The sequence below is a fragment of the Schistocerca serialis genome, chromosome 2, assembly GCF_023864345.2.
Source record: "Schistocerca serialis cubense isolate TAMUIC-IGC-003099 chromosome 2, iqSchSeri2.2, whole genome shotgun sequence".
In the NCBI taxonomy this organism is placed as follows: domain Eukaryota; kingdom Metazoa; phylum Arthropoda; class Insecta; order Orthoptera; family Acrididae; genus Schistocerca; species Schistocerca serialis.
Window position 1 is genome coordinate 302,279,721 of NC_064639.1, and position 16,247 is coordinate 302,295,967.

The 16,247-nt window shown below is 42.0% G+C and overlaps 1 protein-coding gene across 1 annotated transcript in view; it reads right to left on the minus strand.

Annotated features, from left to right (window-relative positions):
• The window catches only part of LOC126455529 (dehydrogenase/reductase SDR family member 11-like), a 46,212-nt gene extending 33,189 nt beyond the window's left edge, over positions 1–13,023 (minus strand). The window contains exons 1-2 of the mRNA XM_050091280.1: positions 12,866–13,023; positions 1,139–1,301 (exon numbers count right to left, since the gene is read on the minus strand). Coding sequence (XP_049947237.1) covers positions 1,139–1,301; positions 12,866–13,003 — 301 coding nt within the window. The 5' untranslated portion in view covers positions 13,004–13,023. The remainder of the gene's footprint in view (positions 1–1,138; positions 1,302–12,865) is intronic.
• Positions 13,024–16,247: the final 3,224 nt, after the last annotated feature.

A 16,247-nucleotide genomic window follows, 5' to 3' on the forward strand; every position in this document is an offset into this window, starting at 1 on the left:
TCTAACATGGAAAGTAAGCGTTTCCGGACACGTGTCCACATAATACATTTTCTTTCTTTGTATAGAAAAACTTTGATAGAGGTTTGTGAGAAGAAGCATAGAACTAAACGAAGCATAGAGGACGCTGATATCAGGAGCTGAATACAGCTACCAAAACGCTGATTTATGTTGGTTCTCGATGGAATATGTAAAGACGAAAAAACAATTTTCGATAACGACATGAGAATAGGACTACATGATGGTTTCCAAAGCTGGTCATGATTTGAATATGGGAAAAGTTTTTATAAAATCGTCAACGCTAGTATCTCTTTTCAAAAAACATGATAAAATACTGTATGTGCTGCAATTATTAACTCTACTTCAATCAGCACACTAACACGCTTTTAAGTGCTATCTTCTCCTCTATTTTCTTTTTTTTTTTTTTTTTTTTTTTTTTTTGCTTCTTTCGGCAGGTATCATTAAGGATATTATATATCTGAATTCGTTAATCACCACAGTTTTCACAAGCCATAATCTTTCTGTGAATCGTGTAAATTGTTTTAAACATTTATCGTGTTTCTGTGGAACAACAGATCAGGAAGCCAGCCCGCCATTTGCCACACGAGTGTGGACGAGAGACCTTGAGGTTGCCAGAGTGCCGGAACAGTAGGCGTTAATTCTGTTCGCAGTACTGACACACGTCTGATTCGTCTCCTTGTCTTGACGTGTATCGTTGTATTTCTTAGTTGACATTAAAATGTAAGGATATGCTGTAATATTAGTAAATTTTTACTCTAGGTGATAATGCATTCAGAATGAATTTTCAGCGGTGTGTGCGCTGATATGAAACATCCTAGCGAATTAAAACTGTATGACAGAGCGAGACTCGAAATCCAGACCTTTGCCTCGCGTGAGCAAGATCTCTACCAACTGCGCTACCCAACGAGTCGCGGGTTGCTGGTCGCACTTCGGTAGCTCAGGTGGTAGCGTACTTGCCCACAAAAGGCAAAGGCCTCGAGTTCGAGTGTCGGTCCAGCACACGATTTTAATCTGCCAGGAAGTTTGATAATGCATCCTTCACATTTCTGGTCAAATATACATTAAATCAACGTAAATGAATTAAAATTTGAAATCTCTGATTTTCCGTTTGCATACTTACATATAAAATCAGTTTCGTGATCCACACCGGCGCTGTTGATCAGGATGTCGACTCCTTTGAGGTTCTCCCTAATCCATTTGAAAGCTGAGAGGATGCTTTCTTCTTTTCCCACGTCACACTGAAGAGCGTACAGTTTGCCTGGCGACCCCTTCACTTCAAGAGCCTAAGGAAAAACAGAAAGAATGCTTTTAAGTGCTTCATAAGATAATGAAGTCAACAGCTATGTGAAACACGTCACTGGTATGTTCCTCTACCATGGAACGGTTTGACAGGTTGTTTCACGCACGCTGTTGTGTGGGAATGAGCACCACTGCAGGCAGTCTGCAGCTTCGACCCTCTGTGCAGACACTGTGGCAGGTGGCGTACCGATTGTACCTGAGAATCAAGTAGATGAGATACGAGCGGCCCCGGAAAGAAGAAAAGGAAACTCGTTTGGTTGTTCAACTCGTCATATTGTTGTGACAGTGACCTCTGCTACAAACATCGCTGTTCGCGAATTCAAACAGAAACCTGACAAAGTAACGGTAGTGTGTCCATTGACCAATTCACATACTGCTACCGCGAGAGGGAAGAATGGTTATAGGTACGCCTTTGCATTGGCTCTAATTTCTCGAATTTTCCCGTCGTGGTCATCAAGCGAGATATATTTGTCGTCCGACTCTTCCCGGAAGGTGCTTTCTCGAAATTTCGATCGTAAACCTCTCCGTGATGCACAACGCCTCTCTTGTAACGGTTTCCAATGGAATCTCAAGCGTGGCTGCAGCAGCAACTGTGCCCACGTAATGTAGGGAACAAAAACAGCCACCAGTTGCTGAAGGTAGCAATCAAAAGCTCTTGACCTAGATTTCAGAAGTCTTCAGAAGACTTTTTACGACTTACATGCTGATCATGATGTGCCACAAATAGGCTTAGTCGTAATTAAAATTATTGAGCATCCCGGTAACGCTCTCACGCCGACTAGACGATCCCAAGACGAAACGCGCAGTTCCTCGGGTTGTGGGGCAGCAGGTGGAATAATTGTTAATGTTCCTATTATTTATTTAATGCTGTTGTTTGCCATTCTCAACACTGGCTCTCTAACTACAATATTGGCAACCAGAAAGTGATTAGCAAAACGTGAAGCCTGTAGTTAGAATTCCTAGTGCCCACTTCATCTGAGAAATACATTTATGGCTACAGCTTATAGCTCTGAGGAATTAGGAGATTGTCTGGGATTCATAATCAAAAACCATTCTCTCTAAAATGTTCACTATATTCTGAAAGTCACGGACCAAAAAGAATCCACACAATCCAACTACCAGAGCAGTTCAAAGTCTAATGCGCTGATGCAACTATAACTGTTCAAGCTAAATGTTTAAGTGAATGCTCGCCATAATTTGATGATAATGTTCATCAAACGCCACGCTAATAATGGTAGAATGTCTGTCCTGCGGCGGCACGTGAAAATACGTCATACGCAAACTAAAGATAGATCTTTAACGTCATCCCAAAATTAAACTTCAATCGAAAACGATTTCATGGTTACGCGTATCCCGAGTAACTTATTACTGCATCCGAGGCTGTTTATATCAACGATACCGACGCGACGCGACTCCCGGCACAGGTGGTGCGCTAATCAGCGTCTGGAGAGAACTGGGGCCTACCTTTTTCTCACGCAGCGTTCTTACATACAAAACCGCGGTGCGGACGGCTAAGGGAACGCCTGATCAAATCTGCTCTCCCGACTAGCCGCTGGGCTAGTAATGCACCACTTTAAGTTATCGAATAAATCATTGCTTCCTTTGCTGATGGCCGATGAAGCTTTCAATTTAATTGTGCAATCAGCACACAAGTAAGTAATCATAATAAAAGTCTGACGTGGCTAAGTCAAATATTTTGGGTGAGAGAATTAATTTAATTACACTACACGCAGTAGACGAGCTCTGAACTTGCTCTTTGGAGATATACTACAGCTATACTTTTATAGTTATTCTGTTGAAACTTCTCACATTTTTATGATTATAGCGGATCTCCCTCCTACTTAAATTTAAACATCCTAGCTTTATTTATTCGCCTGCTTAATCTATCTTGCTTCCTTAATTTCTAAGACAAAAACCAGAAAATCATGCATTTCAACTAAAATTTTAATTTGTGAGATCCAGAATACTGTTTCTACTAAATTATTATGCAAAAGGAATCTAAATATAAATTTTTAAGTTTCTAGCTCTTTTCTGTTGTGCCAATGATTTTTACAGAAAAACATCCAAATTTCGAAAATGGTTAAAGTTATTGAACTGATATCCAACACATACTGATTTTGTATTACCCCTGACATTCTAGGAAAGTTTCAGGTTATTTACTTCATTTTTAAAGTATTGCGCAACATTTATGACGTCAGAGCTAGTTACAGCGGACTGGCTGGCACACAATGGAAAGACTGATGTGAATTTTATAAGGTTTGAGTAGGCTTCTTCCCTACAGGGTCATCTGTGTCTTTTCTAACAGTCCTTCCTGGTAAGGACCCTATATGGATGAACAATATTCAACACTCGTTCGAAGAAGTGCCTTATAAGCCACTTCCTTCGAGGATGAGCTATATTTTCATAAGATTCTCATTATACATCCCAGTCTTTCATGAATTTGGACGACGAGTTTCGTATAAAGGTCTCATTCACAACAACGGTTATACACTAATTCGTTATCTTATCATTAAAGACAACACACATCGAAAACGTTTTGTTTTGAAATTTGTTATTTAGTGTTCCTTAATAGATACTGAAATATATTATCCTTCATTCTGTTGTCCACATAAAAGTTTTCAGGGAAATTTTGTAACTGTTCATGAAAAGATAAGAACTCTAGGAGAGTTCATTTCAGTCGATCCTCATAGGTTGGGTCCGTAACAACCTGTTTCCTCTGCGTTTCAAAACTCGCCAAGTAACTACACTGTCAAAATAGTACCAATAAAGCAATGAAGTCACTGTCCAGTAAGGAGGTTCAGACTAGTAGGCGGTAAACAAGTTTTGGCGGCAACTGTGTTATCTCGACCTTGTATGTTAGCTGTTTTTCAACTTCAATTCGAAAGCAATTAGACAGAACGTCATAAAGTTTTATGATGTCCCGTCCATAGAGAAGTATCATCTTACACTAATTTATTCACGGAGTATGCACCACTTCTGGCTTTAAATTTAAAAAAATATGCGTTACACTTAATTGTAGAATATAAAGAAGTATAAATTGCTTGCCTTTTATAGTGTAAAATGTGAGGTACAGTAGGAAAAATAGCAGGTGATTGTGCAGTTTAAACAGTTGCCGCAAAGTGCATATTTAGAGTTTTCGCTAAATGGGTGATTAAAACTTAGGAAGTTGCAACAGTAGACCAGCAATGATCGCTAGTAATTCGTTTTTTCTTTCGTTTAACGTTTGACGCTATTGGCAAGCCTTGCGGACTCCGTCGGCTTATGATCGCGGCCATGACGTCATTTAATAACCCGCATTCACTTGTAATTGATGGCAATATCAGTATGACTACCATTTCAAAAAGTCTTTTGTACTTCTAATCACATTTCACTCTAAATGTTTCGTCTGAAAAGGTAGTTAACGGGAAGCTAAAAGCCACTACACTTTTTCAGTACAAGATTTTTAAGTCAAGTGAACACTCTTGTCAAATCGAGTCATTTCACAATGATACTTCGGACGTATTTCAAGGAAATGCAAATATATTCTCCTAGAGTTGATAACAGAAGAGAAGATAGAGTAAAAGAGGAAAAACATAGAAGAAGGCTATCTTGATTAGGTAACATAAAGCAGTGGAGGGGATTACAAAGTGCAAAGTAACTTATGTGTTGCGGTTCACTGAATAAAGATGCATCGTGTGGACGCGAACATCCATTAATAAATAGACAGAAGAAGAAGAAGAAGAAAAGAAATAGTTTGTTAAAAGGTAGTATGCTACACTGCCACGTAGACAAGAATCATGTTTCTTTAACTGCTTACTATCTTCAAAATCGAGTTAGAGACGTTACAGAACTAAAACGTTACGTGAAATGAAAAGTAGACAGTTTCTTTTTTCACAAGAAAATGAAAGGAATTATGAAAAAATAAGTTCATAAAACGATAACGCATAGTGCTATATACCTGTAAGTGTTTTTACATCGTGGAAATCAGAGAAGTGTTCTTTCCCCTTGCGCCGATCAGTGTGAACTCCCTGGACGGCGGCTTTTTTGTCGTCCTTCCTCTTGGCTTGTTTTGCTGCCTAGGTAGAAGAGTGCCTTAACTTCATTTACTTCGAGACTATCTGTCCTGATGTTAAGTCTCTCGCTATTCTCATTCCCGAGAGTTCTCAATAATTTTGTCTTTCTTCCCATTTACTCTCAGTCCCATATTCGATACTCATTAGATCGTTCATTCCACTCAACAGACCATGTAATTCTTCTTAACTATCATTGAGGATAGCAATGTCATCAGCGAATCTTATCATTCATGTCTTTAGACCTCGAGTTTTAATTCCATTCTGAACCTTCCTTTTATTTCTGCCACTGCTTCTTCAATGTGTATATTGAACAGTAGGAGCGAAAGGCACTTTTTTTAATGTAGAATTTGTTTGAATACACAAAATGGACGTGTCGTTTAGTACAAGTGTGCTGTAAGTTACGGCAGGCTGAATTCCCGTCCGTTGCGATGCGTCTTCCGGTCATGTGGTCAGCGACATGTCGCCGCCACGCTGGAGCTGCTAGATGCCTGGGCCGGAGAGGAAGGCAATCTGTGAGGAGCTACCGAGGAAGGACAGCAAGGGAGCAACTGAGATGGGCGTGAGCTGTAAGGGTGGAGCTGCAAGTTCGCGTGGTCAGCACTGGAGAGGGGTTGTGGAGTCCGGGCCAGAGCTAGCGGCCAACGAATCTTATTATCGACGCGTGGAAATGATTTTCTGTTCACAGCAGGAGAACGGTGATTGGCATCTTGGCTCCAGGTCAGGCTGTATTATTATACACAAGTGGACAATCTCCGTGGTGTGTGCTGTGGAGCAGTACACAACAAAAGTGTCGCACCTGTGGTATTTGAAGAAAACATAAACTATACAGTAACTTATATTCTGGTTGTGATTCACCTTCAGTCTGAGCTAGCCGTTGGAGGCTTCAGCGATTTCCTATTCACTACTGTCAGTAGGGCCGCTGCAAGGCCTACCTGTGTTTAGGTCAAATACGTTTAAGTTGTTGAAGATTTATGTGAGTTAGACGCAGGCACAAAAGAAAGAAACGTCGGACCACCAAGGAATTATCCAAACGCGCCGGTTATCTGTAGATGTGATGCACGTGTACAGACAAGCGAATGATTACAATTTCGGAAAAATTGTATGATTTACTCAAGTGAAAGTGCTTCAAAAATTGAGCAAGTCAATAACCGCGTCGGTCCACCTCTGGCCCTTATGCAAACAGTTATTCGGCTTGGCGTTGACTCAGTTACTGGATATCCTCCTGAGAGATAAAGTGCCGAATTCTGTCCAACTGGTACGTTATATCGACAAACTCCCGAGCTAGTTTGAGGGCCCTGTCCGTAATTTTCTAAACTGGGGAGACATCCGGCGACCCTGCTGGCCAAGGTAGAGTTTGGCAAGCACGAACGCAAGTAGCAGAAACTCTCACAGTGTGCAGGCGGGGACTATCTTGCTGAAATGTAAGCCCAAGGTGGCTTGCCATTAAGGCCAACAAAACGGGACATAAAATATCACCAACGTCCCGCTGTGCTGTAAGGATGGCGCGGATGACAACCATAGGAGTTCTGCTATGAAAAGAAATGGCATCCAAGACCTGGGCTCAGTTCTAAGCTGGACTGATTACTGAAGACAGTTCTACTTCAGCCAATGAGATTCCATCCCGAGGACGTTTCTGGAGACGCCTCGGACAGTGGTGGGATACCAACCAGACTGTCGCGCCATACAGCCCGGCAAACACGAGTTACGGTCTGCTTAGGATTTTGACGATCTAACGTCTCAGATGGACAGAATTTGACGCGATATCCCTCAGGAGGACACCCAACAACTAAATCAATGTCGAGCCGAATAACTGCTTGCATAAGGGCAAGAGGTGTACCAACGGATTATTGACTTTCTCGGTTTGCGAAGGTCTTCCGTTTGAGTAAATCACTCATTTTTTCTGAAATTGTAATCATTTGTTTGTCTGCTTTGAGTGTATTTTCACATCGTAACCAGAATCAAGTCCAATACCGAAAGCAGGGTTACAATGAAATACACTACTTATTACTGAAAACGCTTGTACGATCAACACCAACTTACAGCCAATACAGAACTGAATTTCTGAACCGAGAGTGCAGTTACTTATACAAACAGCGAATATTCCAGGATACACAACTTTAAGAAATTATAATTTACAAACAACTGTTTGTAGTCGGATTTGAAATGACGATCCACAACACACCTGCAAACAACGCTAACAACTGCAGCATTGTTGGGACTGGCCGTGCCGTGACACGCCATGATATCGAAGTCATTGTTCCTCATTTCGGTGTTCACACCGAGGGCTCAACCGCTACTGGAGAGCGAGAGGCCGGGTGGACTGCGCCGGCGAAGTTCAGAATCCAGAATGAGATTTTTCACTCTGCAGCGGAGTGTGCGCTGATATGAAACTTCCTGGCAAATTAAAGCTGTGTGCCGGACCGAGACTCGAACTCGGGGCCTTGCCTTTCGCGGGCAAGTGGTTAGAGTACTTGCCCGCGAAAGGCAAGGTCCCGAGTTCGAGTCTCGGTCCGGCACACAGTTTTAATCAACCAGGAAGCTTCGACGTTCAGAATGTTTGACGTTTCCGTCGCAAGACGGCGTATGGTGCAAGCCGGAGGACGTGCACTTCAGTTTGTGCAGTAAACATAACAGACGTCTCAGATCTGTTTTCATGAGAAGTGTCACAGAAAATGTTAATCAACTTCCATCATTGCAACCACTTCATCAAAAGCTTTCGAAAAGCGTGGAAAACATTTCGTGCTTGCATTTTTAAAACAAAGGAGACGTTTTTTAAAATTTCAATCACAGAAAATTACAATTATTGGCTGTGTAGGAAAATACTTCCTCCTTCACGAGCTATCATTTGTCGGAAAGCTCTTTAAATCGAGACAACTGGACCAAGTGATTCCCATCTGATTGTTCAAAGTTCTTTCATCACCAATGATACAATGGCCAGCCATATTCGGAATGATGATGCTAGTGCGTGATAGGAAATCCCAGTAGACAGATACGTGAGAAGGAAATTCGCTAATGTTACTCCTCGAATATGGTAATGTGCAAAGGTTTTGTTTACAGATGATTTTTAAAACTGGGGCAGTCACAGTTAAAGTAATTATTCATAATTGATTGACAATTCATAGTGCAACAGAGGTTGAAGCTATTAAAATATAAAACTCAAAGGAAAATTCAACAGTCCGCATTCGATTAGAGACTCACACAACTGGTTTCGCAACTTCTTAGTTGCATCTGCTGGTGCATATAATGCTATGTAACGTGGTATAGAGAGCTATTACAGAAAGCGGCAGAGAAATGGTTGTTGTGGCTGGACAAAGTTCTCAGCCCGTAACGTTTTCGTATCTTTTCTGCCATTGTAAATATTTCACATTTACTGTACTCGGAAAAATATGCATGAGCTCACTGAATGAGTTGTGGATAAGATCGTTGACTCTGTGGTTAATGTAATCTGTGGTCCACTTGGTCGCCAGTCAGTTGTGCAGCGTTAGGACATTCATATTAGAGGCATGGTAGCGAGCAGTGGAGTTTTGGAGAAGGAGATCTGGTATTCGTGAATCTGGGAGAAATTATCTGGAATACTTTACTATGGAGATGAAAATTCGTTTGTAAAGATATTTTCTTGACTGTATGGATGTAGAAGATCTTCGAAGGAATATTTCAAGGTAAATGATTCCCTCACGTCTTAACAGATGTCCTATCATCCTGGCCCTTCTCCTTGTCGGTGTTATCCACATACTCCTTCCTCTGTGATTCTGTGGAGAACCTTCTCATGCCTTACTTTATCAGTCCACCCAATTCTGAACATTCGTCTGTAGCACCAATCTCAAATGCATCGATTCTCTTCTGTTCCAATTTTCCCACAGTCCATGTTTAACTACCATACAATGCTGTGCTCCAAGCGAACATTCTCCGAAACTTCTTTCTCAAATTAGGGCCCTTTGTTTGATACTAGTAGATTTCTCTTGGCCAGGAACACCATTTTCGCCATTACTAGTCTGCTTTTGATGTCCTTCTGTCTCCGTCCGTCATTGGTTATTTTGCTCCCTAGGTAGTAGGATTCCTAAACCTCATCTACTTCTCATTTCCGCTACTTCTCACTACTTTCGTCGTTCTTCGATTTACTTTCAATTCACATTCTGTATTCAGAATACTGTTCGTACCGTTCAGCAGATCATGTAATTCCTCTTTAATAGCACTCCTGAACCTTTCTTTTATTTCCATCACTGCTTCTTCGATGTAGAGATTAAACAGTAGAGGCGAAAGACTACATCCCTGTTTTACACGCTTTTCAATCCGAGCACTTCGTTCTTGGTCGTCCACTCTTATTATTCTCTCTTGGCTCATGTACATATTGTACATTACCGGTCTCCCCCTATTGCTCACCATTACCTTCCTCAGAATTTCCAACATCTTGCACCATTTTACATTATCGAACGCTTTTTCCAGGTCGACATATCCTATAAACGTTTCATTATTTTTCTTTAGTCTTGCTTGCATTATCAACCGCAACGTCAGAATTGCTTCTCTGCTGCCTTTACCTTTCCTAAAGCCAAACTTATCGTCATCTAACACAGCCTCAGTTTTCTTTTCCAGCTTTCTGTATATTATCCTTGTTAGCAATTTGATGCATGGGCCGTTAAGCTGATAGTGCAATAATTCTCACACTTCTCAGCTCTTGCATTCTTCGAAATTGTGTCGAGGATATTTTTCCGACCATCAGATGATATTTCACCAGGCTCATACAGTCTATGCACCAACGTGAATACTCGTTTTGCTGCTACTTTCCCCAGTGATTTTAGAAATTCTAAAAGAACGTTATCTATCCCTTCTGCCTTACTTGATCCTAAGTCCTCCAAAGCACTGTTAAATTCTGATTCTAATTCTGGATCCTCCGTCTCTTCTAAATGAATTATTGTTTCTTCTTCAACACATCAGACAAATCCTCCCCCTCATAATTTCACCAAAGGTTGTTTTGACTTACCTATACGCTGAGTCAGTCCTTCCAACAACCATTTCTTTTGCGATTCCTTCACATTTTTCATGCAGCTGTTTCGTCTTACCTTTCCAGCATTTCCTATTTATTTCATTCTTGAATTTTCCTGAACACTTTTGTACTTCCTCCTTTCATCGATCAACTGAAGTATTTCTTCTGTTACCCATGTTTTCTTCGCTGTTACCTTCTTTGCACCTATGCTTTTCTTGCAAGCTTCTGTGATTCCCTTTTCAGAGATGTCTACTTCGACTGTACTGCGTACTGAGGTATTCCTTATTGCTGTATCTACAGCCTTAGCGAATTTCAAGCGTATCTCGTCGTTCCTTATTATTTCCGTATCCCAGTTCTTTGCGTATTGATTCTTCCTAACTTATCTCTTAAACTTCAGCCCACTCTTCATCACTACTAAATTGTGGTCTGTATACGTCCCTGGTTACTCCTTACAATCCTGTATCTGATTTTGGGAATCTCTGTCTGACCATTACATAATCTAAATGAAATCTTCATGTATCATGCGACCTTTTCCAAGTATACCTCCTCGTCTTGTGGATCTTGAACAGATTACTAGCTGAAATTCGTGGCAGAACTCAATTAGTCTTTCTCCTCTCTCATTTCTTGACCCAAGCCCATATTCTCCTGTAACCATTTCTTCTGCTCATTCCCCTACAACTGCATTCCGTTCCCCAATGACTATTAGATTTTCATCTCCCTTTACGTACTGTATTATCCTTTCAACATCCTCGTATACCTCTCTATCTCTTTATCTTCAGTGAGTCAAGTCGGCATGTGTACCTGAACTATTGTTGTCGGTGTGGGTTTGCTGTCGATTCTGATAAGAACAACCCTACCGCTGAACTATTCATGGTAAGACACTCCCTGCCCTACCTTCCTATTCATAACGAATTTTACTTTCGGCATACCATTTTCTGCTGCCGTTGATGTTATTCTATACTCATCTGACAGTAAATCCTTGTCTTCTTTCCATTTCAGTTTACTGGACGCTACTAGATCTTGATTGAGCCTTTTCATTTCCCTTTCCAGATTTTCTAGCTTCCCTAGCACATTCAAGCTTGTGACATTCCATGCCCAGACTCGTAGAACGTTATGATTTCGTTGGTTAAAAATCTTTTTCTCATGGTCACCTCCACTTTGGCAGTCCGCTCCCGCAGACCCGAATGGGGGACTATTCCGGAATCTTTTGCCAATGGAGAGATCATCATGACACTTTAAAATTACAGGCCACATGTCGTGTGGATACACATTACGTGTCTTTAATGCAGTGGTTTCCATTGCCTTCTGCATCCTCATGCCGTTGATCACTGCTGATTCTTCTGCCTTTAGGGGCAGTTTCCCACTCCAAGGACGAGAGAGTGCCCTGAAACTCTGTCCGCTCCTCCGCCCCCTTTGACAAGGCCGTTGGCAGAATGAGGATGACTTTTTATGTCGGAAGTGTACGGCCGCCAATGCTAGTTACTAATGAAAATTTAAAAGGTGTCGGGATTGGAACCCTGGACCGACAAAAGTTTTTAATAGTAATCAAATACAAAACGCTACACTTTTTTGCTGATCTCATTTTGTTCGTTAATATTTGTTGTATCTGTCCGGGGCGGACGTCCCATGACACCTGTTCAGGTTCATCGTTGATCCTTTCACTCAGTTTTTTTTTTTTTTTAACAGAGGGCAGCTAACACACTGACCGAACACGCTGAACTACCGTGCCAGCGTCCCCTAGACCACGGATAAACACTAATTGGGTCTCTCTGGAGGAACTAGAAAACTACGACATGCAGCATGTCAAAACCTTTAACAAAGCTTGCGGTGGATGATCGTCCATTACCGCTTACTCTGTGTGAAGAGTTTGGTACACACTTTTCGGGAATGATGAACTGTTGCGTCTCCTGCTGAATACCTAATGTGTTATGTATGGAATTGTCGTGACAATACACGGAAATATATTTAAAAAATGGTTCAAATGGCTCTGAGCACTATGGGACTTAACATCTGAGGTCATCAGTCCCCTAGAACTTAGAACTACTTAAACTTAACTGCCCACCGGAGTGGCCGTGCGGTTCTAGGCGCTACAGTCTGGAACCGAGCGACCGCTACGGTCGCAGGTTCGAATCCTGCCTCGGGCATGGATGTGTGTGATGTCCTTACGTTAGTTAGGTTTAAGTAGTTCCAAGTTCTAGGGGACTGATGACCACAGAAGTTAAGTCCCATAGTACTGAGAGCCATTTGAACTATTAAACTTAACTAACCTAAGGACATCACACACATCCATGCCCGAGGCAGGAGTCGAACCTGCGACCGTAGCGACCGCGCAGTTCCAGACGGAAGCGCCTAGAACCGCTCGGCCAGACAGGCCGGCTACGGAAATATATGTACATAGTTATAGCCCCTCCTGCTTAGAAATGTGTAAGAGTGCCTTCCGAAAGGAACTACTGAAGTATCGCAGGTATTCTTCAGGAACTACCTAAATGTAGTAAAGAATGTTCCACAGACTGACCTTGACTTGTTCCACCCTCCTGGCGAGGCCGACCACGTTAATGCCGTGCTTGAGCAGTTCCTGGGCGATACCTGCGCCTATGCCGGAACTGGCGCCAGTGATCGCGGCCACGCGTCCCGCGTACTTCTCGATTCCCATGACTGTTCCTGTTGCTGCTGCTGCTGCTACTACCTACTGCTGAGACTCTCCGCCAGATATTTGTAGTGCCGACGGCGGAGCGCACACGTTACGCAATACTACGGCTACACTACAGCAGACTACGCCGTCAGCGTCACGTGAGAACGTCGTTAGGTAAGACAAGCGCGAAGTCCATTCATACCGCTGCCTGACAGAAGAGCTGATCTTTGTGATTTCTGTTATGCGTCACTCTGTTTATCGACAAAGTAATTGATCTCTAGAAGCGAGCGTGTTACGATGTTTAGTGAGTTGCACAAGTCAGCAAGCTACTTGCGTGGAATGAATAGTTACTTCATAAATTAAATTTGTGCTAAGCCTACGTATCACACGAACTGACAAACCCGGCATTGCTCTAGTATTCATTTAGCCAATTTTATATTAGAAACGAAAACAAGAAATGGACAGTGTTTGTAGTGTAGTATCGAAAAAATTCCGCTTCCATGTATTCGTGAAAACATCTTTGAAACTGTGCAGTAGACTCGGTGTGAGATGATCCCGGACACTTTCTGTCCCTTGAGCACAGCTGCTTCTCGTGTCTTCAATGCGGTTTTGTAAACGTCTCTATAGCGACACTTCTTCATAGCTCTATAGACGGCTATTGTTTTAGCCTACAACCGTTGCCCTCCGTAGCTGAAAGCTGTCAAAACCTCTGTCATGTGTCTAGCATTTAGTTAAGTCGGCTAGACGGTAACAGTGTATTAAAAGTAGAGAATAAACGTTTTAAAACTTCGCGCATGCTGCTCCAATTCTATCGCACAGCTCAGTGTTTAAGACGTCACGTCTCTTGAAGTATGTGTCGTGCGATGATATATTTCTGTACTGTGAATGTTCAGTGGGATATGTGGATACTGTCTGGCAGATATGTTGTGAACAGAGAAAGCAGCAAACAAGTAATAATGTTAAACGTCATGCACAACGCGGTAGTTTCTCGCGAATCTCATTTTTATGACATCATATCTTCTGAACCATGTTAGGTAGGCGGTTCTCAACTCCACAGAAATTGTTACCTGACAGTAAGTGATACGTGTACCAAATTTGATTCAAATCGCTCCAGTGGTTTAGGAGGTAATGTGGAACATAACACATGTATAGACATACATACATGCATGCATTTTTATAATATCTACAGATTGCTCTGCAATCAGTTATTACTTTTAGTCAGACATTCAACACGTTTAGTTTCCAAGTACAGTGGTGTGAAAAACTTAAGGACGGAAGTGGCTTTCCCATGACACGCTACCGCCAACTAGCATAGCTGGATGGAATTTTGAGTAAGACGCTAATTAACTGCATCCACTTCAATTTATTATGGTTCCTTGACATTACAAAAGGCAGAACATGGTTCTTAAAGGGATGCGTGATTACCAGGGAAGGCAATGCACGCTCTGCAAAGTCTCCCATACTGGCCTTTCTTGTGATGGGTCGTTCCATTCCCCCAAGAGCGCAGTGAACAACTGCTAGACGGTTGTTTGTGTGTGTGGACGTGCTGCAAAATACGTCTCCCCTACGCACCCCAGAGACGTGCTCAATGGGGTTTAAGTCGGGGACCCCTTTCCGCCATGACTTTATTTTCATGGCTGACAATATGCGCGTCCCGCATGGAAGAGCCCCCCCCCCCCCAACCGCCACACCGGATGACGACAGCGGCACGAGTGACGACGATGCCCATCGGCCACTAAACTATCCAGTTACTATCCCTCCATCTGTCAACTACAAAAAGGATTCGGGACGCAGCCCTGTAATTGAGGTACAAAATCCATTGAGTTCCTGATAAAATGTAAATGCTGAGCTACTACTAATGGGCTCAAGAGAGTAGCAGGATGTTTTGCTGTACCAGATGTCGGAGCATCTTAATAAAACTTGAAGTATCTTGTCGGCTGAAGGCCCAAATAATTACTCAAGAATAATTAAAGTGTAAGATGGCAAGAACTATGCCCCTTATATGAAGTCATTAAACATCACCAAACTCACGTTGAGCGAACAGTAGAGCTGAACAAAAATGACTGACAAGGCACAATGCATCTTGTAGAGGGTATAGTATGGACGTATTGGAATAATTAATATTGGGTGATGGTTTTAAAGTAATTCATGCCATATGAAAACTTTGTGGAAACACGTCAATTTACTGGAGGCTAGTTTATCCCAGGGAAGTATTCAGAGTCTGAAGTAAATCAGGTGAAGAGTGACAGAATGAAATACGTCAGTGTCCGATGGGAACGTAGGACCAAGGAATTTGAAGTACTCTCCTGGGAGTCAGAATTTCGGAAAAATTGGTGTTTTATGCGGATGCTAACCTTGACGGGTGGCCTGGGAGTAGCTAAATAGCAGAAGTTGAGAGGAAGGGAAATTTTGTGGGAATTTGTTCACTTCCCAGAGCAGGCACTGGTCGGTGCTGGAAAGTGACGCATAATTAACGCGACTTGCTCTGCAATTGGCGTTAGTGATTTTGCTAGAGGAGAAACTGAGGCGAAGAGCGGACTGGCAGAAGTCTCCGTTGAGGTCTCCTGTTCCCAGCTTTTCAGGTGTTGTGCTAAGTAAGCAGATTAATTTACATTGAACAACGTTGATGATATTGAAGAGTTATTTTCTTCAGAGTTGAGCAGTATTTTATTTTGAGTATATTTCAAGTTAGACACTGCACTTCTTTTATGTAACTTCTATAACGTACTTCATTATTAAGTTTCAGTTAAATAGTTTTCACTGAGCACACAGATAGCTTCTTTTGAGATTTAATTACATTCGTTTTCATTATTTCACATTCAGCATGTCATTAAAATTAAAGTTTTGTTTCGCGAACCTGTTCACAAGTGCAGAACATGGAAAAACAACAGTCACTGTTGCTCAGCATTTGAATACGATATCTCAAGGACACGGTACACGAGGAGAAAGTTTTTGGAAAAGAATATTCAGTACTTCAGTTATACATAAAGTAAATACAAAGCTTACATCCTGGCTGCTCTCAGATTTTCTCCAACACACATGGGACACCACTCTCCGGTAACGTGTACAAGTTATCGCTGAGAATGGAATACGTCAGTGATATTAAAGCCTTAGCCCTAAATCTGGCTAAGGTCGGATGTGTCGGAAAGTCATGCTACTGGACATTATCGACCTATCTGTAATTCACTAAACGTTTATTGTGGGTACCGTCTACGAGGCGTATTAATTGAGGTGCTACCCAGTCGTGCACATACCTCGCAACTTC